This window comes from Crinia signifera, chromosome 6 (genome assembly GCF_055691185.1).
Source record: "Crinia signifera chromosome 6, ASM5569118v1, whole genome shotgun sequence".
Taxonomy (NCBI): Eukaryota; Metazoa; Chordata; class Amphibia; order Anura; family Myobatrachidae; genus Crinia; species Crinia signifera.
The window spans coordinates 52,198,027-52,223,625 of NC_139222.1; the positions used below are offsets into that span (position 1 = coordinate 52,198,027).

A 25,599-nucleotide genomic window follows, 5' to 3' on the forward strand; every position below is an offset into this window, starting at 1 on the left:
AAATATGAAACAAAACATGGGTATAACTATAACTATAAAAATTTAAATATGAAACAAAACATGGGTATAACTATAACAACTAAAATGGTTTTATCTTTTTACAGTCCCAATGTCCAACGCAAAGGAACAAGAGTTTCTTGAAGGGTTTATTGAAAAATATCGTTCGCACGAATGCCTGTGGAGAACAAAATCCAAAGAGTATTCGAACAAAATGAAAAGAAACCAAGCCTTGGAGGAGTTGGCACGCTACAGTCTTCCATTTCACCCAGAGGCCAATGTTGAATGGGTGAGGAAACGCATCCAGAATCTGCGCACGGTGTTCTTAAAGGAACACAAGAAGGTGGAGGCTGCAAAGAAGTCTGGTGCTGGAGTCGACGAGATGTACCAAACATCGCTCTGGTACTATGACCGGTTGACATTCACCCTCAGCCAGGAGTCGATGAGGACAGGAGTAGTCCTTATGGTAGAACATGAAAACCAAGAAGTCACGGCGCAGGAGGAGGAGGAGAATTCGCAGTCTGCATCGGTGAGTCTATTTTTTTGGCTATCTAATTGATTCCTCCTGCCAATCCACAGCGCCCTCCCCATTAAAGTAGGCCATGTACTCTTCCCTCACATGTTTGGCTCGTGCACTCCCTGTGTAGTGTTGTGTTGGGGTTTGCAAGGAGGATATCTGCACTACCTCCTCCGGCAGTTCTTGGTCTTCTTGGAGTGCTGTGCCTGTAGCCCTTTGCTGTGTGGCTTTTCTGCGGAGCAAATTGTGCAGGACACAGCACGCCGTGACAACCCAGTCAATTTTGTCCACCCTCAGGTTAATGGCAGTGTGGAAAATGCGAAACCGGTTAGCCAGGATGCCAAAAGCATTTTCCACAACACGCCGTGCCCTGGATAGCCTGTAGTTAAAGATCCTTTTGTCATGGTTCAGGCCCCTTTGCGCATATGGCTTCATGACATGCTCGTTCAGGCCAAAAGCCACGTCAGCCACAAAAACAAAGTTAAGCCCCTGTTTAGTTTTCTAGACAGACGGCAAGTGAAGGGTGTTCGCTATGAGCCTTTCGTAGAACTTTGTGTCCTTGAAAGTGCCACCATCCGATGCACGGCCATTCCTTCCTACATCTAGGAAGATAAACTCATAGTTGGCATTAACAACAGCCATTAGTACAATGCTAAAATAGCCCTTGTAATTAAAATAGTAGGACCCACTATTGATAGGCTGGGCTATGCGGACATGTTTGCCATCAATGGCTCCACCGCAATTTGGAAAGTTCCATCGCTGTTCAAACACCTCTGCGATGACTTTCCATTCATTCACGCTGGTAGGGAACTGAAATTAGAAGTAAATAGAATTGATTAGTAAACATGTTCAATTTCTTTACAGCTTGGTGACTACCCACCTGCAACCCCAGACCTATCTGTACTATCCGATAATGCATGCACATCAAGCGAAGTTCCTACTCCGGCACGCACTCCGCCACCCACCCTGAAACCCACTCCACCACTCCCCCGTGCCAAAAAAATGCGTGGCAAAGGAAAAAAAGGAGAAGCATCAGCACATGAAGAATTTATGATGCGGGCACATCAAGTCCTGCAAAGAAACCCGGACAAACATGACAACTACTTCACTTATGTGGCAGAGTGTGTTCGCAACATGGCTCCGGATCAGCAACTTACTTTTGAAAAGTTATGCATGGAGTTGGTGTATAATGGCAGTTTAGGGTATCTCAACAGTGGCACTAAAATAGTTGGCATGGGCAGTGCACCAGACACACCACTGTCATTAGAATCACCAGTGCCTACTCCGCCTGCCACCATAGCAGGCCAGTCGAGCACAATTCCAACACATACCCAGTCAACACCTACACAGCCTTCTCAACCCCCCCAGTACCGTCAATTCTACAGTTCTTTACTGATAGAAGATCCAGAGTCTGCTGTTTTTGAGGATCTGTCTTAAAAAATAGGCTATTTTATCATTTACCATCGACATGGTCTCAGCTGCAGGTATGTGATGGCCACTGCTCACATGGCGTATGGCGCACATCAATGGTGCCGGGACCATTGCATCTGCGCCATGTGGGCCGCAGCCTTTACATATCTGCAGCAGACATCCTCTGCCACACAAGGGCCACAGTATGTGATGGCCACTGCTCACATGGCGTATGGCGCACATCAATGGTGCCGGGACCATTGCATCTGCGCCATGCGCCATGTGGGCCGCAGCCTTGACATATCTGCGGCAGACATCCTCTGCCACACAAGGGCCACAATATGTGATGGCCACTGCTCACATGGCGTATGGCGCACATCAATGGTGCCGGGACCATTGCATCTGCGCCATGCGCCATGTGGGCCGCAGCCTTTACATATCTGCAGCAGACATCCTCTGCCACACAAGGGCCACAGTGTGTTTTTTTGTTTTTTTATATGCTGCTACCTATACCTGCATTACCAGAGGGAGAACAGGATTCTCCTCAATCTGGATAGCAAACTCCATTTATTGCCCTTTTGTCTTTGCCAATAGTATGGGGTACTGTGCGGCAGACATGGTCTCAGCTGCAGGTATGTGATGGCCACTGCTCACATGGCGTATGGCGCACATCAATGGGGCGGGGGCCATTGCATCTGCGCCATGCGCCATGTGGGCCGCAGCCTTGACATATCTGCAGCAGACATCCTCTGCTACACAGTACCTTATCCCTACTGTTGTAAGTGCCTGTTCCAGAAGTTACCAGAGTGTGTTTTTTGTTTTTTTATATGCTGCTACCTGTACCTGCATTACCAGAGGGAGAACAGGATTCTCCTCAATCTGGATAGCAAACTCCATTTATTGCCCTTTTGTCTTTGCCAATAGTATGGGGTACTGTGCGGCAGACATGGTCTCAGCTGCAGGTATGTGATGGCCACTGCTCACATGGTGTATGGCGCACATCAATGGGGCGGGGGCCATTGCATCTGCGCCATGCGCCATGTGGGCCGCAGCCTTGACATATCTGCAGCAGACATCCTCTGCCACACAGTAGCCCGTACTTATTGGGAAAGTTTAAACTGGGTCATACATACTTAAATCTTTATATATAGTGTGTTTTTTTGTACAATAGCTTTTATATGGTATTATAATATATTTGTGTTGACACAATAAATCTATTTACTATTTTACTATTTACACATGTTTTACATATGAAAGGAAAAAAAACCTGTTTCTGTCCTAGGCCTAAATTATAAATAAAAATATTTTGTTTGCACAATAAAGTGTACGGTGTATATTTCATCCTTACCTTGCAATACTGGTACTGCAGCACCTTCACAATGGCTTTGCAGGTCTCCGGGATGATGAGGCCCAAAGCTTGGGGGGAGATGAGGGATCCAAACTTTAGGTCAGCAAGAGACCGTCCTGTCGCCAGAAACCTCAGGGTCACCACCAGCCGTTCCTCAGCAGGGATAGCCATGCGATACTTGGTATCCTGCTTCTCCATGTGGGGAGTCACCAGACGCAGCAATTCCTGGAATGTGGCATCATCCATCCTCAAGAAGTTACGAAAATAATCTGGGTTATTTTCCCTGATGTCCCTGAGCAGTGGCATGTGCGAACGAGTCTGACGCTGAAGTAGCCACTGCTTTGTCCAGCATGATCTTTCTCTCCTGCGCTGGGCTCTCTGACGTCTGAGCTTCAACACTGCATAATAGAGCAGGTACTGTTGCTGGTGACTACCCATCACTGCATTCTCCATAGTGCAGGGTTAAAAGACACTTTGTAATGGCAGGCAAAACAAAGTAATGTGTAAATAGCTATGTCCAGCGTTCAGCAGGTATAAACCAAGCCTCACTAGTAACAAAGCAGAAATACACTGGTTTAAAATGGCTGCTGCTATTCCTATCCGCCTCTGCTAGTCCAGCCCCTTCATTAAAATTTCAAAGGCCAATCTGACGACGGTCGCATGTGTTCTTGCAAAAAAACAAAAACCAGCGATCCGACCGTCTTAACGACCATCGCGGGCGCATCGGGATCGGATCTGGATCGTTCCGCCAAAAAACCACAATTTTTGCTAATCGTTTGCTGGGGACTGCCTGGGAGCTCCCGGGAAGTCCAAGGGAAATCGTTCCATGGTCGTCTATCGGTCGTATACGATGGTGGTCGTCCTGGTGTGTACCCTACATAAGTCATGTTTCCCATAATTTCCCTTCCCAGATACAAGCACTTTTGAGTGTTTGGGGCACTTTTTAGCTAAAATCATCCTACAGGGCCTAACTGCATATGCTAAAGCCTGCCTATTTTGAATGGTGTGGTGGCCCCTGCAACCTCCAAAAATATCAGGACTTACTTCCCCAATAACCTGCTATGCAATGGGCAGCTTTCTGATTGGCTGCTGTATTTGATTGACAGATGGAAGCTGGCAGCTGATTGGCTGTCTAGCCTAAAGTGCTTTACACACCTCCCTGATGGTACCACTGGCTAAGACTCCACCTCAGCTCATTGGGTAATGAAAAATTTAGAACAATTGATGGATGAAAGCAGGAAGGGCCGGCCATTTTGGGACGCTCATTGGACTTGTTTAATGCAATGCACCTTTGTATTTTCACATGCATTCGCTTCATGCTGTAACCACTGTGCATAAAAATTTGGAAACATGGCATACAGTGTATCATATGGTGTCTAAGTCATGTTTCCCATATTTTCCCTTCCCAGATACAAGCCCGTTTGAGTGTTTGGGGCACTTTTTAGCTAAAATCATCCTACAGGGCCTAACTGCATATGCTAAAGCCTGCCTATTTTGAATGGTCTAGTGGCCCCTGCAACCTCCAAAAATATCAGGATTTACTTCCCCCATAACCTGCTAACTCACCCCTGAAATACATACTAATTCACCCTATTTTGTTAATTGGACTCATTTCTCATTTGAAATGCCCATTTTTTGGGGGCCAGAAATGTGCGTCTTTAAAAGGTGATTTCTACGAGACCCCACTTTTGCGCGTCGGACCTCAACTTTTCCCGTAAACGCAGAAAAACCGCAATTTTCAGGAGAAACGAGACAGACATCCCCTCCCTCTGCCACCCACCCGCCCAACTGACAGCCAGCCATTAGACATGCTCAGATAGTTCTGAGGGTCTGTCTGTGATGTCATAAAGGGCCTGCTGATCAATGGGCAACTTTCTGATTGGCTGCTGTATTTGATTGACAGATGGAAGCTGGCAGCTGATTGGCTGTCTAGCCTAAAGTGCTTTACACACCTCCCTGATGGTAACACTGGCTAAGACTCCACCTCAGCTCATTGGGTAATGAAAAATTTAGAACAATTGATGGATGAAAGCAGGAAGGGCCGGCCATTTTGGGACGCTCATTGGAATTGTTTAATGCAATGCACCTTTGTATTTTCACATGCATTCGCTTCATGCTGTAACCACTGTGCATAACAATTTGGAAACATGGCATACAGTGTATCATTTGGTGTCTAAGTCATGTTTCCCATATTTTCTCTTCCCAGATACAAGCCCGTTTGAGTGTTTGGGGCACTTTTTAGCTAAAATCATCCTACAGGGCCTAACTGCATATGCTAAAGCCTGCCTATTTTGAATGGTCTAGTGGCCCCTGCAACCTCCAAAAATATCAGGATTTACTTCCCCAATAACCTGCTAACTCACCCCTGAAATACATACTTATTCACCCTATTTTGTTAATTGGACTCATTTCTCATTTGAAATGCCCATTTTTTGGGGGCCAGAAATGTGCGTCTTTAAAAGGTGATTTCTACGATACCCCACTTTTGCGCGTCGGACCTCAACTTTTCCCGTAAACGCAGAAAAACCACAATTTTCAGGAGAAACGAGACAGACATCCCCTCCTTCTGCCACCCACCCGCCCAACTTAAAGCCAGCCATTAGACATGCACAGATAGTTCTGAGGGTCTGTCTGTGATGTCATAAAGGGCCTGCTGATCAATGGGCAGCTTTCTGATTGGCTGCTGTATTTGATTGACAGATGGAAGCTGGCAGCTGATTGGCTGTATAGCCTAAAGTGCTTTACACACCTCCCTGATGGTACCACTGGCTAAGACTCCACCTCAGCTCATTGGGTAATGAAAAATTTAGAACAATTGATGGATGAAAGCAGGCAGGCCGGCCATTTTGGGATGCTCATTGGACTTGTTTAATGCAATGCACCTTTGTATTTTCACATGCATTCGCTTCATGCTGTAACCACTGTGCATAAAAATTTGGAAACATGGCATACAGTGTATCATTTGGTGTCTAAGTCATGTTTCCCATATTTTCCCTTCCCAGATACAAGCCCGTTTGAGTGTTTGGGGCACTTTTTAGCTAAAATCATCCTACAGGGCCTAACTGCATATGCTAAAGCCTGCCTATTTTGAATGGTCTAGTGGCCCCTGCAACCTCCAAAAATATCAGGATTTACTTCCCCAATAGCCTGCTAACTCACCCCTGAAATACATACTTATTCACCCTATTTTGTTAATTGGACTCATTTCTCATTTGAAATGCCCATTTTTTGGGGGCCAGAAATGTGCGTCTTTAAAAGGTGATTTCTACGAGACCCCACTTTTGCGCGTCGGACCTCAACTTTTCCCGTAAACGCAGAAAAACCGCAATTTTCAGGAGAAACGAGACAGACATCCCCTCCCTCTGCCACCCACCCGCCCAACTGAAAGCCAGCCATTAGACATGCACAGATAGTTCTGAGGGTCTGTCTGTGATGTCATAAAGGGCCTGCTGATTAATGGGCAGCTTTCTGATTGGCTGCTGTATTTGATTGACAGATGGAAGCTGGCAGCTGATTGGCTGTCTAGCCTAAAGTGCTTTACACACCTCCCTGATGGTACCACTGGCTAAGACTCCACCTCAGCTCATTGGGTAATGAAAAATTTAGAACAATTGATGGATGAAAGCAGGCAGGCCGGCCATTTTGGGACGCTCATTGGACTTGTTTAATGCAATGCACCTTTGTATTTTCACATGCATTCGCTTCATGCTGTAACCACTGTGCATAAAAATTTGGAAACATGGCATACAGTGTATCATTTGGTGTCTAAGTCATGTTTCCCATATTTTCCCTTCCCAGATACAAGCCCGTTTGAGTGTTTGGGGCACTTTTTAGCTAAAATCATCCTACAGGGCCTAACTGCATATGCTAAAGCCTGCCTATTTTGAATGGTCTAGTGGCCCCTGCAACCTCCAAAAATATGAGGATTTACTTCCCCAATAACCTGCTAACTCACCCCTGAAATACATACTTATTCACCCTATTTTGTTAATTGGACTCATTTCTCATTTGAAATGCCCATTTTTTGGGGGCCAGAAATGTGCGTCTTTAAAAGGTGATTTCTACGAGACCCCACTTTTGCGCGTCAGACCTCAACTTTTCCCGTAAACGCAGAAAAACCGCAATTTTCAGGAGAAACGAGACAGACATCCCCTCCCTCTGCCACCCACCCGCCCAACTGACAGCCAGCCATTAGACATGCACAGATAGTTCTGAGGGTCTGTCTGTGATGTCATAAAGGGCCTGCTGATCAATGGGCAGCTTTCTGATTGGCTGCTGTATTTGATTGACAGATGGAAGCTGGCAGCTGATTGGCTGTCTAGCCTAAAGTGCTTTACACACCTCCCTGATGGTACCACTGGCTAAGACTCCACCTCAGCTCATTGGGTAATGAAAAATTTAGAACAATTGATGGATGAAAGCAGGAAGGCCGGCCATTTTGGGACGCTCATTGGACTTGTTTAATGCAATGCACCTTTGTATTTTCACATGCATTCGGTTCATGCTGTAACCACTGTGCATAAAAATTTGGAAACATGGCATACAGTGTATCATTTGGTGTCTAAGTCATGTTTCCCATATTTTCCCTTCCCAGATACAAGCCCGTTTGAGTGTTTGGGGCACTTTTTAGCTAAAATCATCCTACAGGGCCTAACTGCATATGCTAAAGCCTGCCTATTTTGAATGGTCTAGTGGCCCCTGCAACCTCCAAAAATATCAGGACTTACTTCCCCAATAACCTGCTAACTCACCCCTGAAATACATACTTATTCACCCTATTTTGTTCATTGGACTCATTTCTCATTTGAAATGCCCATTTTTGGGGGGCCAGAAATGTGCGTCTTTAAAAGGTGATTTCTACGATACCCCACTTTTGCGCGTCGGACCTCAACTTTTCCCGTAAACGCAGAAAAACCGCAATTTTCAGGAGAAACGAGACAGACATCCCCTCCCTCTGCCACCCACCCGCCCAACTGACAGCCAGCCATTAGACATGCACAGATAGTTCTGAGGGTCTGTCTGTGATGTCATAAAGGGCCTGCTGATTAATGGGCAGCTTTCTGATTGGCTGCTGTATTTGATTGACAGATGGAAGCTGGCAGCTGATTGGCTGTCTAGCCTAAAGTGCTTTACACACCTCCCTGATGGTACCACTGGCTAAGACTCCACCTCAGCTCATTGGGTAATGACAAATTTAGAACAATTGATGGATGAAAGCAGGCAGGCCGGCCATTTTGGGACGCTCATTGGACTTGTTTAATGCAATGCACCTTTGTATTTTCACATGCATTCGCTTCATGCTGTAACCACTGTGCATAAAAATTTGGAAACATGGCATACAGTGTATCATTTGGTGTCTAAGTCATGTTTCCCATATTTTCCCTTCCCAGATACAAGCCCGTTTGAGTGTTTGGGGCACTTTTTAGCTAAAATCATCCTACAGGGCCTAACTGCATATGCTAAAGCCTGCCTATTTTGAATGGTCTAGTGGCCCCTGCAACCTCCAAAAATATCAGGATTTACTTCCCCAATAACCTGCTAACTCACCCCTGAAATACATACTTATTCACCCTATTTTGTTAATTGGACTCATTTCTCATTTGAAATGCCCATTTTTTGGGGGCCAGAAATGTGCGTCTTTAAAAGGTGATTTCTACGAGACCCCACTTTTGCGCGTCGGACCTCAACTTTTCCCGTAAACGCAGAAAAAACGCAATTTTCAGGAGAAACGAGACAGACATCCCCTCCCTCTGCCACCCACCCGCCCAACTGACAGCCAGCCATTAGACATGCACAGATAGTTCTGAGGGTCTGTCTGTGATGTCATAAAGGGCCTGCTGATCAATGGGCAGCTTTCTGATTGTCTGCTGTATTTGATTGACAGATGGAAGCTGGCAGCTGATTGGCTGTATAGCCTAAAGTGCTTTACACACCTCCCTGATGGTACCACTGGCTAAGACTCCACCTCAGCTCATTGGGTAATGAAAAATTTAGAACAATTGATGGATGAAAGCAGGCAGGCCGGCCATTTTGGGATGCTCATTGGACTTGTTTAATGCAATGCACCTTTGTATTTTCACATGCATTCGCTTCATGCTGTAACCACTGTGCATAAAAATTTGGAAACATGGCATACAGTGTATCATATGGTGTCTAAGTCATGTTTCCCATATTTTCTCTTCCCAGATACAAGCCCGTTTGAGTGTTTGGGGCACTTTTTAGCTAAAATCATCCTACAGGGCCTAACTGCATATGCTAAAGCCTGCCTATTTTGAATGGTCTAGTGGCCCCTGCAACCTCCAAAAATATCAGGATTTACTTCCCCAATAACCTGCTAACTCACCCCTGAAATACATACTTATTCACCCTATTTTGTTAATTGGACTCATTTCTCATTTGAAATGCCCATTTTTTGGGGGCCAGAAATGTGCGTCTTTAAAAGGTGATTTCTACGAGACCCCACTTTTGCGCGTCGGACCTCAACTTTTCCCGTAAACGCAGAAAAACCGCAATTTTCAGGAGAAACGAGACAGACATCCCCTCCCTCTGCCACCCACCCGCCCAACTGAAAGCCAGCCATTAGACATGCACAGATAGTTCTGAGGGTCTGTCTGTGATGTCATAAAGGGCCTGCTGATTAATGGGCAGCTTTCTGATTGGCTGCTGTATTTGATTGACAGATGGAAGCTGGCAGCTGATTGGCTGTCTAGCCTAAAGTGCTTTACACACCTCCCTGATGGTACCACTGGCTAAGACTCCACCTCAGCTCATTGGGTAATGAAAAATTTAGAACAATTGATGGATGAAAGCAGGCAGGCCGGCCATTTTGGGACGCTCATTGGACTTGTTTAATGCAATGCACCTTTGTATTTTCACATGCATTCGCTTCATGCTGTAACCACTGTGCATAAAAATTTGGAAACATGGCATACAGTGTATCATTTGGTGTCTAAGTCATGTTTCCCATATTTTCCCTTCCCAGATACAAGCCCGTTTGAGTGTTTGGGGCACTTTTTAGCTAAAATCATCCTACAGGGCCTAACTGCATATGCTAAAGCCTGCCTATTTTGAATGGTCTAGTGGCCCCTGCAACCTCCAAAAATATCAGGACTTACTTCCCCAATAACCTGCTAACTCACCCCTGAAATACATACTTATTCACCCTATTTTGTTAATTGGACTCATTTCTCATTTGAAATGCCCATTTTTGGGGGGCCAGAAATGTGCGTCTTTAAAAGGTGATTTCTACGATACCCCACTTTTGCGCGTCGGACCTCAACTTTTCCCGTAAACGCAGAAAAACCGCAATTTTCAGGAGAAACGAGACAGACATCCCCTCCCTCTACCACCCACCCGCCCAACTGACAGCCAGCCATTAGACATGCACAGATAGTTCTGAGGGTCTGTCTGTGATTTAATAAAGGGCCTGCTGATCAATGGGCAGCTTTCTGATTGGCTGCTGTATTTGATTGACAGATGGAAGCTGGCAGCTGATTGGCTGTCTAGCCTAAAGTGCTTTACACACCTCCCTGATGGTACCACTGGCTAAGACTCCACCTCAGCTCATTGGGTAATGAAAAATTTAGAACAATTGATGGATGAAAGCAGGAAGGGCCGGCCATTTTGGGACGCTCATTGGACTTGTTTAATGCAATGCACCTTTGTATTTTCACATGCATTCGCTTCATGCTGTAACCACTGTGCATAAAAATTTGGAAACATGGCATACAGTGTATCATTTGGTGTCTAAGTCATGTTTCCCATATTTTCCCTTCCCAGATACTAGCCCGTTTGAGTGTTTGGGGCACTTTTTAGCTAAAATCATCCTACAGGGCCTAACTGCATATGCTAAAGCCTGCCTATTTTGAATGGTCTAGTGGCCCCTGCAACCTCCAAAAATATCAGGACTTACTTCCCCAATAACCTGCTAACTCACCCCTGAAATACATACTTATTCACCCTATTTTGTTCATTGGACTCATTTCTCATTTGAAATGCCCATTTTTGGGGGGCCAGAAATGTGCGTCTTTAAAAGGTGATTTCTACGAGACCCCACTTTTGCGCGTCGGACCTCAACTTTTCCCGTAAACGCAGAAAAACCGCAATTTTCAGGAGAAACGAGACAGACATCCTCTCCCTCTGCCACCCACCCGCCCAACTGACAGCCAGCCATTAGACATGCACAGATAGTTCTGAGGGTCTGTCTGTGATGTCATAAAGGGCCTGCTGATTAATGGGCAGCTTTCTGATTGGCTGCTGTATTTGATTGACAGATGGAAGCTGGCAGCTGATTGGCTGTCTAGCCTAAAGTGCTTTACACACCTCCCTGATGGTACCACTGGCTAAGACTCCACCTCAGCTCATTGGGTAATGAAAAATTTAGAACAATTGATGGATGAAAGCAGGCAGGCCGGCCATTTTGGGACGCTCATTGGACTTGTTTAATGCAATGCACCTTTGTATTTTCACATGCATTCGCTTCATGCTGTAACCACTGTGCATAAAAATTTGGAAACATGGCATACAGTGTATCATTTGGTGTCTAAGTCATGTTTCCCATATTTTCCCTTCCCAGATACAAGCCCGTTTGAGTGTTTGGGGCACTTTTTAGCTAAAATCATCCTACAGGGCCTAACTGCATATGCTAAAGCCTGCCTATTTTGAATGGTCTAGTGGCCCCTGCAACCTCCAAAAATATCAGGATTTACTTCCCCAATAACCTGCTAACTCACCCCTGAAATACATACTTATTCACCCTATTTTGTTAATTGGACTCATTTCTCATTTGAAATGCCCATTTTTTGGGGGCCAGAAATGTGCGTCTTTAAAAGGTGATTTCTACGAGACCCCACTTTTGCGCGTCGGACCTCAACTTTTCCCGTAAACGCAGAAAAAACGCAATTTTCAGGAGAAACGAGACAGACATCCCCTCCCTCTGCCACCCACCCGCCCAACTGACAGCCAGCCATTAGACATGCACAGATAGTTCTGAGGGTCTGTCTGTGATGTCATAAAGGGCCTGCTGATCAATGGGCAGCTTTCTGATTGGCTGCTGTATTTGATTGACAGATGGAAGCTGGCAGCTGATTGGCTGTATAGCCTAAAGTGCTTTACACACCTCCCTGATGGTACCACTGGCTAAGACTCCACCTCAGCTCATTGGGTAATGAAAAATTTAGAACAATTGATGGATGAAAGCAGGCAGGCCAGCCATTTTGGGATGCTCATTGGACTTGTTTAATGCAATGCACCTTTGTATTTTCACATGCATTCGCTTCATGCTGTAACCACTGTGCATAAAAATTTGGAAACATGGCATACAGTGTATCATTTGGTGTCTAAGTCATGTTTCCCATATTTTCCCTTCCCAGATACAAGCCCGTTTGAGTGTTTGGGGCACTTTTTAGCTAAAATCATCCTACAGGGCCTAACTGCATATGCTAAAGCCTGCCTATTTTGAATGGTCTAGTGGCCCCTGCAACCTCCAAAAATATCAGGATTTACTTCCCCAATAGCCTGCTAACTCACCCCTGAAATACATACTTATTCACCCTATTTTGTTAATTGGACTCATTTCTCATTTGAAATGCCCATTTTTTGGGGGCCAGAAATGTGCGTCTTTAAAAGGTGATTTCTACGAGACCCCACTTTTGCGCGTCGGACCTCAACTTTTCCCGTAAACGCAGAAAAACCGCAATTTTCAGGAGAAACGAGACAGACATCCCCTCCCTCTGCCACCCACCCGCCCAACTGAAAGCCAGCCATTAGACATGCACAGATAGTTCTGAGGGTCTGTCTGTGATGTCATAAAGGGCCTGCTGATTAATGGGCAGCTTTCTGATTGGCTGCTGTATTTGATTGACAGATGGAAGCTGGCAGCTGATTGGCTGTCTAGCCTAAAGTGCTTTACACACCTCCCTGATGGTACCACTGGCTAAGACTCCACCTCAGCTCATTGGGTAATGAAAAATTTAGAACAATTGATGGATGAAAGCAGGCAGGCCGGCCATTTTGGGACGCTCATTGGACTTGTTTAATGCAATGCACCTTTGTATTTTCACATGCATTCGCTTCATGCTGTAACCACTGTGCATAAAAATTTGGAAACATGGCATACAGTTTATCATTTGGTGTCTAAGTCATGTTTTCCATATTTTCCCTTCCCAGATACAAGCCCGTTTGAGTGTTTGGGGCACTTTTTAGCTAAAATCATCCTACAGGGCCTAACTGCATATGCTAAAGCCTGCCTATTTTGAATGGTCTAGTGGCCCCTGCAACCTCCAAAAATATCAGGATTTACTTCCCCAATAACCTGCTAACTCACCCCTGAAATACATACTTATTCACCCTATTTTGTTAATTGGACTCATTTCTCATTTGAAATGCCCATTTTTTGGGGGCCAGAAATGTGCGTCTTTAAAAGGTGATTTCTACGAGACCCCACTTTTGCGCGTCAGACCTCAACTTTTCCCGTAAACGCAGAAAAACCGCAATTTTCAGGAGAAACGAGACAGACATCCCCTCCCTCTGCCACCCACCCGCCCAACTGACAGCCAGCCATTAGACATGCACAGATAGTTCTGAGGGTCTGTCTGTGATGTCATAAAGGGCCTGCTGATCAATGGGCAGCTTTCTGATTGGCTGCTGTATTTGATTGACAGATGGAAGCTGGCAGCTGATTGGCTGTCTAGCCTAAAGTGCTTTACACACCTCCCTGATGGTACCACTGGCTAAGACTCCACCTCAGCTCATTGGGTAATGAAAAATTTAGAACAATTGATGGATGAAAGCAGGAAGGCCGGCCATTTTGGGACGCTCATTGGACTTGTTTAATGCAATGCACCTTTGTATTTTCACATGCATTCGCTTCATGCTGTAACCACTGTGCATAAAAATTTGGAAACATGGCATACAGTGTATCATTTGGTGTCTAAGTCATGTTTCCCATATTTTCCCTTCCCAGATACAAGCCCGTTTGAGTGTTTGGGGCACTTTTTAGCTAAAATCATCCTACAGGGCCTAACTGCATATGCTAAAGCCTGCCTATTTTGAATGGTCTAGTGGCCCCTGCAACCTCCAAAAATATCAGGACTTACTTCCCCAATAACCTGCTAACTCACCCCTGAAATACATACTTATTCACCCTATTTTGTTCATTGGACTCATTTCTCATTTGAAATGCCCATTTTTGGGGGCCAGAAATGTGCGTCTTTAAAAGGTGATTTCTACGATACCCCACTTTTGCGCGTCGGACCTCAACTTTTCCCGTAAACGCAGAAAAACCGCAATTTTCAGGAGAAACGAGACAGACATCCCCTCCCTCTGCCACCCACCCGCCCAACTGACAGCCAGCCATTAGACATGCACAGATAGTTCTGAGGGTCTGTCTGTGATGTCATAAAGGGCCTGCTGATCAATGGGCAGCTTTCTGATTGGCTGCTGTATTTGATTGACAGATGGAAGCTGGCAGCTGATTGGCTGTCTAGCCTAAAGTGCTTTACACACCTCCCTGATGGTACCACTGGCTAAGACTCCACCTCAGCTCATTGGGTAATGAAAAATTTAGAACAATTGATGGATGAAAGCAGGAAGGGCCGGCCATTTTGGGACGCTCATTGGACTTGTTTAATGCAATGCACCTTTGTATTTTCACATGCATTCGCTTCATGCTGTAACCACTGTGCATAAAAATTTGGAAACATGGCATACAGTGTATCATTTGGTGTCTAAGTCATGTTTCCCATATTTTCCCTTCCCAGATACTAGCCCGTTTGAGTGTTTGGGGCACTTTTTAGCTAAAATCATTCTACAGGGCCTAACTGCATATGCTAAAGCCTGCCTATTTTGAATGGTCTAGTGGCCCCTGCAACCTCCAAAAATATCAGGACTTACTTCCCCAATAACCTGCTAACTCACCCCTGAAATACATACTTATTCACCCTATTTTGTTCATTGGACTCATTTCTCATTTGAAATGCCCATTTTTGGGGGGCCAGAAATGTGCGTCTTTAAAAGGTGATTTCTACGAGACCCCACTTTTGCGCGTCGGACCTCAACTTTTCCCGTAAACGCAGAAAAACCGCAATTTTCAGGAGAAACGAGACAGACATCCTCTCCCTCTGCCACCCACCCGCCCAACTGACAGCCAGCCATTAGACATGCACAGATAGTTCTGAGGATCTGTTTGTGATGTCATAAAGGGCCTGCTGATTAATGGGCAGCTTTCTGATTGGCTGCTGTATTTGATTGACAGATGGAAGCTGGCAGCTGATTGGCTGTCTAGCCTAAAGTGCTTTACACACCTCCCTGATGGTACCACTGGCTAAGACTCCACCTCAGCTCATTGGGTAATGAAAAATTTAGAACAATTGATGGATGAAAGCAGGCAGGCCGGCCATTTTGGGACGCTCATTGGACTTGTTTAATGCAATGCACCTTTGTATTTTCACATGCATTCGCTTCATGCTGTAACCACTGTGCATAAAAATTTGGAAACATGGCATACAGTGTATCATTTGGTGTCTAAGTCATGTTTCCCATATTTTCCCTTCCCAGATACAAGCCCGTTTGAGTGTTTGGGGCACTTTTTAGCTAAAATCATCCTACAGGGCCTAACTGCATATGCTAAAGCCTGCCTATTTTGAATGGTCTAGTGGCCCCTGCAACCTCCAAAAATATCAGGATTTACTTCCCCAATAACCTGCTAACTCACCCCTGAAATACATACTTATTCACCCTATTTTGTTAATTGGACTCATTTCTCATTTGAAATGCCCATTTTTTGGGGGCCAGAAATGTGCGTCTTTAAAAGGTGATTTCTACGAGACCCCACTTTTGCGCGTCGGACCTCAACTTTTCCCGTAAACGCAGAAAAAACGCAATTTTCAGGAGAAACGAGACAGACATCCCCTCCCTCTGCCACCCACCCGCCCAACTGACAGCCAGCCATTAGACATGCACAGATAGTTCTGAGGGTCTGTCTGTGATGTCATAAAGGGCCTGCTGATCAATGGGCAGCTTTCTGATTGCCTGCTGTATTTGATTGACAGATGGAAGCTGGCAGCTGATTGGCTGTCTAGCCTAAAGTGCTTTACACACCTCCCTGATGGTACCACTGGCTAAGACTCCACCTCAGCTCATTGGGTACTGAAAAATTTAGAACAATTGATGGATGAAAGCAGGCAGGCCGGCCATTTTGGGACGCTCAGTGGACTTGTTTAATGCAATGCACCTTTGTATATTCACATGCATTCGCTTCATGCTGTAACCACTGTGCATAAAAATTTGGAAACATGGCATACAGTGTATCATTTGGTGTGTAAGTCATGTTTCCCATATTTTCCCTTCCCAGATACAAGCCCGTTTGAGTGTTTGGGGCACTTTTTAGCTAAAATCATCCTACAGGGCCTAACTGCATATGCTAAAGCCTGCCTATTTTGAATGGTCTAGTGGCCCCTGCAACCTCCAAAAATATCAGGATTTACTTCCCCAATAGCCTGCTAACTCACCCCTGAAATACATACTTATTCACCCTATTTTGTTAATTGGACTCATTTCTCATTTGAAATGCCCATTTTTTGGGGGCCAGAAATGTGCGACTTTAAAAGGTGATTTCTACGAGACCCCACTTTTGCGCGTCGGACCTCAACTTTTCCCGTAAATGCAGAAAAACCGCAATTTTCAGGAGAAACTAGACAGACATCCCCTCCCTCTGCCACCCACCCGCCCAACTGAAAGCCAGCCATTAGACATGCACAGATAGTTCTGAGGGTCTGTCTGTGATGTCATAAAGGGCCTGCTGATTAATGGGCAGCTTTCTGATTGGCTGCTGTATTTGATTGACAGATGGAAGCTGGCAGCTGATTGGCTGTCTAGCCTAAAGTGCTTTACACACCTCCCTGATGGTACCACTGGCTAAGACTCCACCTCAGCTCATTGGGTAATGAAAAATTTAGAACAATTGATGGATGAAAGCAGGAAGGGCCGGCCATTTTGGGACGCTCATTGGACTTGTTTAATGCAATGCACCTTTGTATTTTCACATGCATTCGCTTCATGCTGTAACCACTGTGCATAAAAATTTGGAAACATGGCATACAGTGTATCATTTGGTGTCTAAGTCATGTTTCCCATATTTTCCCTTCCCAGATACAAGCCCGTTTGAGTGTTTGGGGCACTTTTTAGCTAAAATCATCCTACAGGGCCTAACTGCATATGCTAAAGCCTGCCTATTTTGAATGGTCTAGTGGCCCCTGCAACCTCCAAAAATATCAGGACTTACTTCCCCAATAACCTGCTAACTCACCCCTGAAATACATACTTATTCACCCTATTTTGTTCATTGGACTCATTTCTCATTTGAAATGCCCATTTTTGGGGGGCCAGAAATGTGCGTCTTTAAAAGGTGATTTCTACGATACCCCACTTTTGCGCGTCGGACCTCAACTTTTCCCGTAAACGCAGAAAAACCACAATTTTCAGGAGAAACGAGACAGACATCCCCTCCCTCTGCCACCCACCCGCCCAACTGACAGCCAGCCATTAGACATGCACAGATAGTTCTGAGGGTCTGTCTGTGATGTCATAAAGGGCCTGCTGATCAATGGGCAGCTTTCTGATTGGCTGCTGTATTTGATTGACAGATGGAAGCTGGCAGCTGATTGGCTGTCTAGCCTAAAGTGCTTTACACACCTCCCTGATGGTACCACTGGCTAAGACTCCACCTCAGCTCATTGGGTAATGAAAAATTTAGAACAATTGATGGATGAAAGCAGGAAAGGCCGGCCATTTTGGGACGCTCAGTGGACTTGTTTAATGCAATGCACCTTTGTATATTCACATGCATTCGCTTCATGCTGTAACCACTGTGCATAAAAATTTGGAAACATGGCATACAGTGTATCATTTGGTGTCTAAGTCATGTTTCCCATAATTTCCCTTCCCAGATACAAGCACTTTTGAGTGTTTGGGGCACTTTTTAGCTAAAATCATCCAACAGGGCCTAACTGCATATGCTAAAGCCTGCCTATTTTGAATGGTGTAGTGGCCCCTGCAACCTCCAAAAATATCAGGACTTACTTCCCCAATAACCTGCTAACTCACCCCTGAAATACATACTTATTCACCCTATTTTGTTCATTGGACTCATTTCTCATTTGAAATGCCCATTTTTGGGGGGCCAGAAATGTTCGTCTTTAAAAGGTGATTTCTACGATACCCCACTTTTGCGCGTCGGACCTCAACTTTTCCCGTAAACGCAGAAAAACCACAATTTTCAGGAGAAACGAGACAGACATCCCCTCCCTCTGCCACCCACCCGCCCAACTGAAAGCCAGCCATTAGACATGCACAGATAGTTCTGAGGGTCTGTCTGTGATGTCATAAAGGGCCTGCTGATCAATGGGAAGCTTTCTGATTGGCTGCTGTATTTGATTGACAGATGGAAGCTGGCAGCTGATTGGCTGTCTAGCCTAAAGTGCTTTACACACCTCCCTGATGGTACCACTGGCTAAGACTCCACCTCAGCTCATTGGGTAATGAAAAATTTAGAACAATTGATGGATGAAAGCAGGCAGGCCGGCCATTTTGGGACGCTCAGTGGACTTGTTCAATGCAATGCACCTTTGTATATTCACATGCATTCGCTTCATGCTGTAACCACTGTGCATAAAAATTTGGAAACATGGCATACAGTGTATCATTTGGTGTCTAATGCTGGGTACACACCAGGACGACTAGGGCCCGATTCTGTCAATTTAGATCCAATTCCGACCGGTTGTATGCAAATTGTATGTACTATCGTGTGTTTTTGCCATTTATTTGATCCGATTCCGATCCAATGCGCGTACCCGCCACTCGTTTGGTCGCATCTTTGGTCCTACGTGCTGCAGGTAGGATCCGGCAATCCCAGGCCGACCGACCGTCAATCGTATGCAGATCGTGAGTGTTTTTTGCCGCCTCCGTCGTGCGTCCGTCGGTGCGTCCGTCGTTTGATCCAGCCTATTTGAGTGGCATTTCCTAAACACTCCCCCGGCGCCATGTTTTTCCACATAGCAAACAGCGCTGGCGCAGCAGTTGGACTCTCCTTCTTGTCTCAGCTCCCAGAACAACAACCTGGTATGTTTGCACTCCCAATGCTCTCCTATGCATGCCCACTGTTGCCACCAATGTATATAGTGTGTATAGAGCACTGGTTTGTCAACCGTGCACCCGACCATGTCACTGTTTTGGGCCCCATGTGTGTGTGTATACATATAACCAATGTCCACCATTGCAGTATTCCATGCACTCCTCTCTGCTAGGCCCCATTCACCTGTGTGTGTGTGTGTGTGTGTGTGTGTGTGTGTGTGTGTGTGTTTGTTTGTGTATATATACATATAACCAATGTCCACCATTGCAGTATTCCATGCACTCCTCTCTGCTAGGCCCCATTCACCTGTGTGTGTGTTTGTGTATATATACATATAACCATTGTCCACCATTGCAGTATTCCATGTACTCCTCTCTGCTAGGCCCCATTCACCTGTGTGTGTGTGTGTTTGTGTATATATAGATATATACATAAACCATTGTCCACCATTGCAGTATTCCATGCACTCCTCTCTGCTAGGCCCCATTCACCTGTGTGTGTGTGTGTGTGTGTGTGTGTGTGTGTGTGTGTGTGTGTGTGTGTGTGTGTGTGTGTGTGTGTGTGTGTGTGTGTGTGTGTGTGTGTGAATAGCAATATGCACAATAAAATGTATAGTGGTTTTCATAAAAGTTTATTAACATTTTAAATACTTAAAACATAAGAACTAGGTAAACTGGTAACTATAACTATAAAAATTGAAATATGAAACAAAACATGGATATAACTATAACTATAAAAATTTAAATATGAAACAAAACATGGATATAACTATAACTATAAAAATTTAAATATGAAACAAAACATGGGTATAACTATAACTATAAAAATTTAAATATGAAACAAAACATGGGTATAACTATAACAACTAAAATGGTTTTATCTTTTTACAGTCCCAATGTCCAACGCAAAGGAACAAGAGTTTCTTGAAGGGTTTATTGAAAAATATCGTTCGCACGAATGCCTGTGGAGAACAAAATCCAAAGAGTATTCGAACAAAATGAAAAGAAACCAAGCCTTGGAGGAGTTGGCACGCTACAGTCTTCCATTTCACCCAGAGGCCAATGTTGAATGGGTGAGGAAACGCATCCAGAATCTGCGCACGGTGTTCTTAAAGGAACACAAGAAGGTGGAGGCTGCAAAGAAGTCTGGTGCTGGAGTCGACGAGATGTACCAAACATCGCTCTGGTACTATGACCGGTTGACATTCACCCTCAGCCAGGAGTCGATGAGGACAGGAGTAGTCCTTATGGTAGAACATGAAAACCAAGAAGTCACGGCGCAGGAGGAGGAGGAGAATTCGCAGTCTGCATCGGTGAGTCTATTTTTTTGGCTATCTAATTGATTCCTCCTGCCAATCCACAGCGCCCTCCCCATTAAAGTAGGCCATGTACTCTTCCCTCACATGTTTGGCTCGTGCACTCCCTGTGTAGTGTTGTGTTGGGGTTTGCAAGGAGGATATCTGCACTACCTCCTCCGGCAGTTCTTGGTCTTCTTGGAGTGCTGTGCCTGTAGCCCTTTGCTGTGTGGCTTTTCTGCGGAGCAAATTGTGCAGGACACAGCACGCCGTGACAACCCAGTCAATTTTGTCCACCCTCAGGTTAATGGCAGTGTGGAAAATGCGAAACCGGTTAGCCAGGATGCCAAAAGCATTTTCCACAACACGCCGTGCCCTGGATAGCCTGTAGTTAAAGATCATTTTGTCATGGTTCAGGCCCCTTTGCGCATATGGCTTCATGACATGTTTGTGCAGGCCAAAAGCCTCGTCAGCCACAAAAACAAAGTTAAGCCCCTGTTTAGTTTCCTGGACAGACGGCAAGTGAAGGGTGTTCGCTATGAGCCTTTCGTAGAACTTTGTGTCCTTGAAAGTGCCACCATCCGATGCACGGCCATTCCTTCCTACATCCAGGAAGATATGCAATAGGGGGGGTGGGGGAAGGGGAAATTAGGAATCCGCACACACTTTTTATTTGAAATGTCCCCTGTATTTTATTTGGGGATTGGCCTTTAAATGCTGTTTATTAGGCAGCGGGTGCTATCCGGGCAATAGGATTGGAGTACAGGTTCAAGAAGAAAAAGAATTGCACTGTGGATGCACACCTGAAGAAAAGAATATTTCAAAAAGAGTAGAGATATTCTATTTTGGTTTTTAAAATTTTTTTAACTTTATTGGTTTAATTCAAGGTAAAAAAGGGGAGATAGACCTGTCGGGATTTTTTAACATATAGAATCCGTGTGGTGATCTTCCCTTGGTACTTGTGATATTTTCAAAAAGAGATTAAAATACACATACAAACATACAACACATAGTGTACTGTGCTAATGCACAAAAAAGATAGAAATGGTGAATAAAGGGATTAAAAGAGTTCCCCTTTTGCTGGCTTACAGAAAGATGTTGTGTCTGAGTTAGGTTCTTTTCCTGAGGTACTTAGGTATTTTATATATCACCCTTTTTCGGGGTTTTGTACCTCCTAGGTTTACTAGCCCCCTCTCACAGGGTTTTGTAAATCCTTTTCATAGAATTATGGCCTCCTAGATTCACTAACCCCCTCTCACCGGGTTTTGTGAATACTAGGAGTGATTTTTAAGGTTTTTATGTCACCTTAGTCGGAGTGTTATTTCCCAGGCAGTTTTATTACTGTATTCCTGGTCTCCTTTTAAGGTGATTGACTACCATCTGATTATATATTATTTAGTATACTGTTTGTTTCCAGAGAGATTTATCTCTGATTTCAAAATGATGCAGATTTTATATCCAATAGTTGCATAGGTCACACAAAGATTCTGTTATTATACGGTAATTTTGTATGCAGGTTTATGTACAGTGCAGCTCTCTCTCACTGAGCTGTATACTGTTTATGTTTTTCTATCTGCGCTATAATGCCCTTAGGAGGGTAATTCTATGTGGATTATGGTGACTCCAATATTTAGCTGTTGTGATGCCTCTCACTCACACTGAGTAGCATTCACTAGTATTTGCAATACCGGGGTTGAATTCCCTTAGTTGGAGTTGATGTGGTGGTTATATCTCAAAGGTGCTGCTCACTCTCACTGAGTTGCACCTCCCACTGTTCTGATATTGGGGTTAATTCCCTTTTTCTCAGTAGGTCACCACTATGGTGTACTTCTATCGATTTGGTCATATAGTGGTCCAATCTGCAATACCGGGGTTGAATTCCCTTAATTGGAGCTGGTGTGGTGGTTCTATCTCAAAGGTGCTGCTCACTCTCACTGAGTTGCACCTCCTATTGTTCTGATATTGGGGTTAATTCCCTTTTTCCCTCAGTAGGTTACCACTATAGTGTAATTTTATCCACTTGGTCATATAGTGGTCCAATCTGAACCAAGTATTGGGGTTAAAATTCCCTTGATTGTTTTTATCTGGTCACACAAATATCCACTTTTTTTATATAGAAATAGCACTTTTCTTTGTGCAGGTTTTTGAGTGCAATATAGCTCTCTCTCACTGAGCTTATTTGCTACTCAAATAACTGCACCCTCTGGGCTGATATGCTCTTATAGCTTATACCTGCTACCGTTTATAATATTGAGGTTTTAATTCCTCCAATTTGGAATATTTTTACAGTATGACCCTCTCTCACAGAGCCATTACTGTAATATATATGAGATATCAATATTGATCATATGATATTATTTTGAGTGTAAATACAAGTGCAGGATAGCTCCCTCTCACTGAGCTATTTGCTATTTATATTTAACATATAATCTGGGCTATTGCACCTTTTGATATTCACTTTGTGTGTAGGTGATGGTAGATGAAGTATTGGCAATATGACTCTCTCTTACTGAGTCAAAAAGTTGCCAAGATTATATTTTATTGGTAATGTAGTATAACTCTCTCTCACTGAGTCATAGCCACCAATAATGTGATTCAGTAGTTGGAATTTTATATTTCTGAGTACTCCCAGTTGATAATGGCTTATATTTGCCCTGGGTTCAGGATATACAGTTATACTGTTTCACATTAGTTTATACCAATCTATTGTAAATGGTTATTTGTTGCCATCTAGTGGTGATTCTCTGCATTCATTATGCTCTCAGTATACTATAAACTGAATCTCTAACATCAGACACATTTAAATCATAAATACATTATTGATACATTTAATATGTCATTGTAGCTAATATGTAGCCAGCAAATAGGCTAACACGCGTTTCACAAGTCTGCTTCCTCAGAGCCTCAAGCCGAGTGTCTTCTGCTAATCATACTTATTAGGATTGGTCAGCCAATTGCTTCCCTGCTTTGTGTCACATGTTATCGCCTATCCAATAGGCATACATGATTGTTTGGCGCTGTTTCCGCCCTTACTGCAGTCCCCCGTCCATGTGACCGGCGCGTGACGTCATCACGCCGGTCACATGGGGTTTTTCAGCCAATCGCGGCTTTTCTCTGCCGCAACCCGGAAGTTCGGGCTTTACTGTGTCCGCCCCGGACTCTGTATACTCAATACGCGTTAGTTTGTTTTTATATTTTGTTAGTGTACGTCTTAATTTCTCAACATCCTTATTTACAGTACTGGGTAATCGTTCCCTGTACTCTCAATGGGTGTCTTCCTGGGGCGCTGTGTTTGGGGGAAATCTTTTGGCTGATATGGGGGTTATTGTTTTATTCCTATTTGCTATGTCCGCCCCGGACTCTGTATATTTGATACACGCTAGTTCATTTTTATATTTTATTCATGAATGTCTTTATTTGTTTGCATCCTTATTCGTAGTCTTGGTAATCGTTCCCTGTACTTTCATTAGGTGTCTTCCTGGGGCGCTGTGTTTGGGGGAAATATTGGCAGTTATAAGGGTTATTGTTTTATTCCTATTAGTGGGATTAAGGTTCCCCGGAATCTGGATGGGTAATAGTATTCTCTCTTTAGGGGTTTATACTTTATTGTAGTGACCCCGGACTCTGTATTTGGAATACATTTGATTTATTTTCAATTTTTGGCCAGTCTTCTGCTATATATTAAAGATCATTTATAGAGAACTGGATTGTGGTCATATAAGATGTTAAGAGGATAATTACTCAAAAGATGGATATATAGAATATATACTAATGGAGGAATTTGCGAGTAAGATGAAATAATATAATATAATGTGGGGTATTTTCCCATCCTAGATTAAAGTGTAATAATCTTAGTGCTTCCATGATTCTTGTGTGTATTACACAGTGAGAAAGGTAATAAATAATTTTTAGTGGTTTCATTTGATTTCTACTACTATATGCCTTAATAGTTTCCGGTAGTAGATTTTAATTTGAGTGATATCTATCCAGTAATGAGGCAAATCAGGATTAAATAAAATAAGAAGGTGAGAAAAATATGTGAGAAAAGTATGTGCACAAAAAATAAACAAATACTATATATGGGGAGAGGGGGTGTGGTGTTTTCATATGTATGTATCATTATACATACTGTGCTAATGTTTGGTGGTCAGCCTATTGAGTGCTTTTTTTAAGATGGAGATTATGTCCCCAATGTTCCATAGGTGATTAAGACTTATTCTATTTGGGTGGTGGTTATTTGATGAACTCGTTCTTAATTGAGTTTACATGTTGTTTCCTCATCCTTTTTTCTGAGGAATTTTATAAATTTAAGATTAGTCATATTTGTTATCTCCATTATATTCATGAGTGTTTTATTCTCTTTTATTTCCAGGGTGTTCCTAGATGTCACAGTCCGGAGTCAGAGAGTTCCAGCACTTCATGTGGTAAGTCTTTTTTTCTCTTTCCATTTCTCTCTCTTTCTTCCTCTCTTCTCTTTTTTCCTTTTTTCTCCTCTTTTTGTGTTAAATTTTGTATATTTTTTTCTCAGAGTCGTTTATTAGTGCATATACTGAAGTAAATTCTTATAGGTTCGGTATGAGAGTCTCCAATTCATATGGGGGTCTTGTTCCTACCACTATATTTGGGAGAGGGTGTAGCCCAATCCTTGCATTATTGGGGTCAATTCTATTGTCAAGAAGGCTTTTGGTATGTATCAAAGTTGTGCTATATATTTTGGTCATTTAAAGGTCTTTTGTTGTTCCCATAGGTGTAGTGGGGAAGGATGCTATTCGAATCCGTGGGATATCTTTGATTCTCACAGGTATGGCAGGTAGCTGTTGTTCTCATTTAATCCCTTTGGGGTTAGGCAGTCCATCAGGTAAATCATTTTGGTTTCTGTTTTTAGGAGTTCCTTGTCTAAGTCT

General features: G+C 43.9%; 1 protein-coding gene across 1 annotated transcript; it reads left to right on the forward strand.

Moving 5' to 3' along the window:
- The first annotated feature begins 211 nt into the window (after positions 1-211).
- Positions 212-25,253, forward strand: LOC146009595 (uncharacterized). The gene is made up of 6 exons (XM_083150044.1): positions 212-526; positions 1,379-1,523; positions 23,934-24,058; positions 24,166-24,266; positions 25,068-25,119; positions 25,224-25,253. The coding sequence occupies exons 1-6, from the start codon at positions 212-214 to the stop codon at positions 25,251-25,253; spliced, it is 768 nt and encodes a 255-aa protein (XP_083006170.1).
- Positions 25,254-25,599: the final 346 nt, after the last annotated feature.

Excerpts from the sequence above, each read along its gene's own strand:
- LOC146009595 (XM_083150044.1), top strand. The coding sequence starts at position 212 with ATGAAAAGAAACCAAGCCTTGGAGGAGTTGGCACGCTACAGTCTTCCA. Across the intron at positions 527-1,378 it reads AGAATTCGCAGTCTGCATCG|CTTGGTGACTACCCACCTGC; the intron begins GTGAGTCTATTT and ends ATTTCTTTACAG. Across the intron at positions 25,120-25,223 it reads GAGTTCCAGCACTTCATGTG|AGTCGTTTATTAGTGCATAT; the intron begins GTAAGTCTTTTT and ends TTTTTTTCTCAG.